Source organism: Octopus bimaculoides, chromosome 22, assembly GCF_001194135.2.
Source record: "Octopus bimaculoides isolate UCB-OBI-ISO-001 chromosome 22, ASM119413v2, whole genome shotgun sequence".
NCBI classification, from domain to species: Eukaryota; Metazoa; Mollusca; class Cephalopoda; order Octopoda; family Octopodidae; genus Octopus; species Octopus bimaculoides.
Window position 1 is genome coordinate 31,555,263 of NC_069002.1, and position 2,564 is coordinate 31,557,826.

General features: G+C 43.5%; 1 protein-coding gene across 1 annotated transcript in view; it reads right to left on the reverse strand.

Annotated features, from left to right (window-relative positions):
• The window catches only part of LOC106883172 (uncharacterized), a 59,320-nt gene that overhangs the window by 6,332 nt on the left and 50,424 nt on the right, over nucleotides 1-2,564 (reverse strand). Inside the window, exon 7 of the mRNA XM_052975769.1 lies at nucleotides 5-1,594. Within this exon, the coding sequence (XP_052831729.1) occupies nucleotides 5-1,594 (1,590 nt within the window). The remainder of the gene's footprint in view (nucleotides 1-4; nucleotides 1,595-2,564) is intronic.

Consider the following 2,564-nt stretch of genomic DNA (forward strand, 5'->3'; position numbering starts at 1 on the left):
GTACTTTCTTTGTAACATTTCGAACATAAAGAATTTCTGTCAAGGCTTCCATAGAACTCGCATCCTTTCGTCAGGCAATGAATTGGCGTATTGGCGCCGTCCACCCCAGACACATACAACAGGTTGGCTTTGTTTGCGCAATCCATAACCGTTTCGGCCTGATTTAAGTTATTTTTCTTAAAACTCAGGTAGTCCACGTTGTCATAGTCAGGAGATGGTGTACGACAGCAGGGTTGGTTGTTGTTGACCACGATCGGCAAACCCCTCTCGTTCAACGCTAGTTGAGGCTGGATTGGTGTAAACTCACACGACGAAGAAACAGTAGCATTACTTGTAGCCGCAGTGGTACTATTAGTGACTGTAGTAGTTGCGACAGATGTAGATGTGGTAGTAGAGGCAATAATAGTGACATCTTCATGTGAAGGTATGTTAGTCGACAACTGTTTCATCTCGCTGTTGAGGTCTGCATCCACGTCTTCTCCGCCGTAACTATTGGTGCCGCCGCCGCCAGCCAAGAATTCCAGTGAAGAGGGACGTTGCTTGCCGAATGTTGCAGGCAGAGTCTGGGAGCCGCACAGCTGCTCAGGCACACCCCTCGTTACCATGCCAACACTGGTTGTGGGAATAGTGTTGCACCCCTTATCCATGGCACTGGTGAAGAACTTGGACTTGCTATGAGTCTGTGCGTACGTGGAAGCTGGGATCTGCTCAGACCATTTCCCATGACAAGGGTACGTATTGTAAATACCCCCTACCTGACCTTTGCTTTTCTCCTGGTTCATCGCCTGCTGTTTTTGTTGAGAATAACACTTAGAACACAAATACGACGTCTCCACAGTCCCGTACATATTACAGTCCGTTGTAACACACTTGGTCGGTAAACAAGTCCTCTCCCGACGGTTCACAGCACCGCGACCGAATCCTTCTTCTTCACGTTTCCGACGACTTTCAACCTCTTTCTCAAATCTTTTATTTGCATTGAATAAATAATTACGAATCAGTTCTTTCTGAACTGAAGTTTTGTTTGTTGACAGTTTGGCACATAGAACTTTGTCTCTCTCGAGAAACATCGCTATACTAATAGTTAGTTTCGTACTTTGAGTAACCCCACCCCCGACCGACGTCGGTCGACTCAACTTTTCACCGACTTCTGGGGGTAACAACTTCCCCGATTTACCGATGCTGAAGTTCTTTTTCAGTTTTTTCCCCATTGACTTACCGATGCTGCCAAACTGTTTGGCAACCGTTTGCATCTGTTGACTCATTCGTTTCTCTTTCAAATCTTTCTTCTTCTCTTTCACCGTCGTATTCCCCGACACTGAACCTCCACAGCTACTCACATCGCTCTGATCTGATTCGTGTGAGCCACAGGATTTCTGGTCCATACATTCAGCGTCTTCCAATTCATTAGGGTGGGTCATTGGCAACCAATCGAGCTCCAAATAGTTCTGTAGAAGCAGAAGTCGTTCGTCTAAACCAAGTTCTGAAGGTTGAGGATTCTTTTCATGCATCTTCCAGTTTATTTTATCCGTTGGATCATTCGGGAAGTGGATTGGGAGAAGTTCAAAATTAGGATCAACCAGAGGAATTGCAGCTGGAAAAAAAGAAAAACCAATTAATCTTTCCAATTAAATCAACAGATTTAAACAACAAAACGTAATTCAATTTATCTGAAAAATTACCATTTTCATTATTGATGACAACATCATTTCAATGGAGTGGATGGGATTTTGTTGAGGCAGATTTTCTATGGCTGGATGCTCATCCTGTTACCAACCCTCACTTGTGTCTCACTAAGGTAATATTTCCCTTCTTACCAAACATATTTTCAGGAAAGATTAGGAATGAAGGACACAGCTTGCATGACGGGGACATTTTTTTTTTACAATTATTATACAGTGACGAGGCAAGGAGATAATAACACACACACACACACAATGGGCATCTCTCAACTTCTGTCAACCATGAGTTCTTGGAGTTCTTTGGTTCTTCAGCTGGTTCCAGTAACCAAAGTCTCACAGCCAAGGCCACACTGGAACACTATCTTGGTGTATCGTGAAGAAGGAACAGAGAATGTTGCAAAGGGAAATAATCCTGCTTTTACTTAATTATATATTTCATCACATAACATGAGATATGAGAGAGAGAGAGAGAGATTGAGTGAGTGAGTATGTGTGTGAGAGACTGTGTGTCTGAGTGAATGAGTGTGTGTGTGTGTGTGTGTGTGTGTGTGAGTGTGCAGGTATTGTGAATGTGTGTGTGTGTGTGTGTGTGTGTGTATGAGTGTGCAGGTATTGTGAAAGTGTGTGTGTGTGTGTGTGTGTGTGTGAGAGAGACTATGTCTGAGTGAATGAGTATATGTGTGTGTGTGTATGAGTGTGCAGGTATTGTGAAAGTGTGTGTGTGAGTAGATGTATGTATGTATGAGAGTATGTGTGTATGTGTGTAAAAACGAGTTTAGATATGTGAGCAAGTGTGTGTGTGTGTGTGTGTGTGTGTGTGTAAGGGGAAGTGCGAGAGACTGAGATGGCCCAAGGAAAGAACACACAGATGTTTATTCCTTT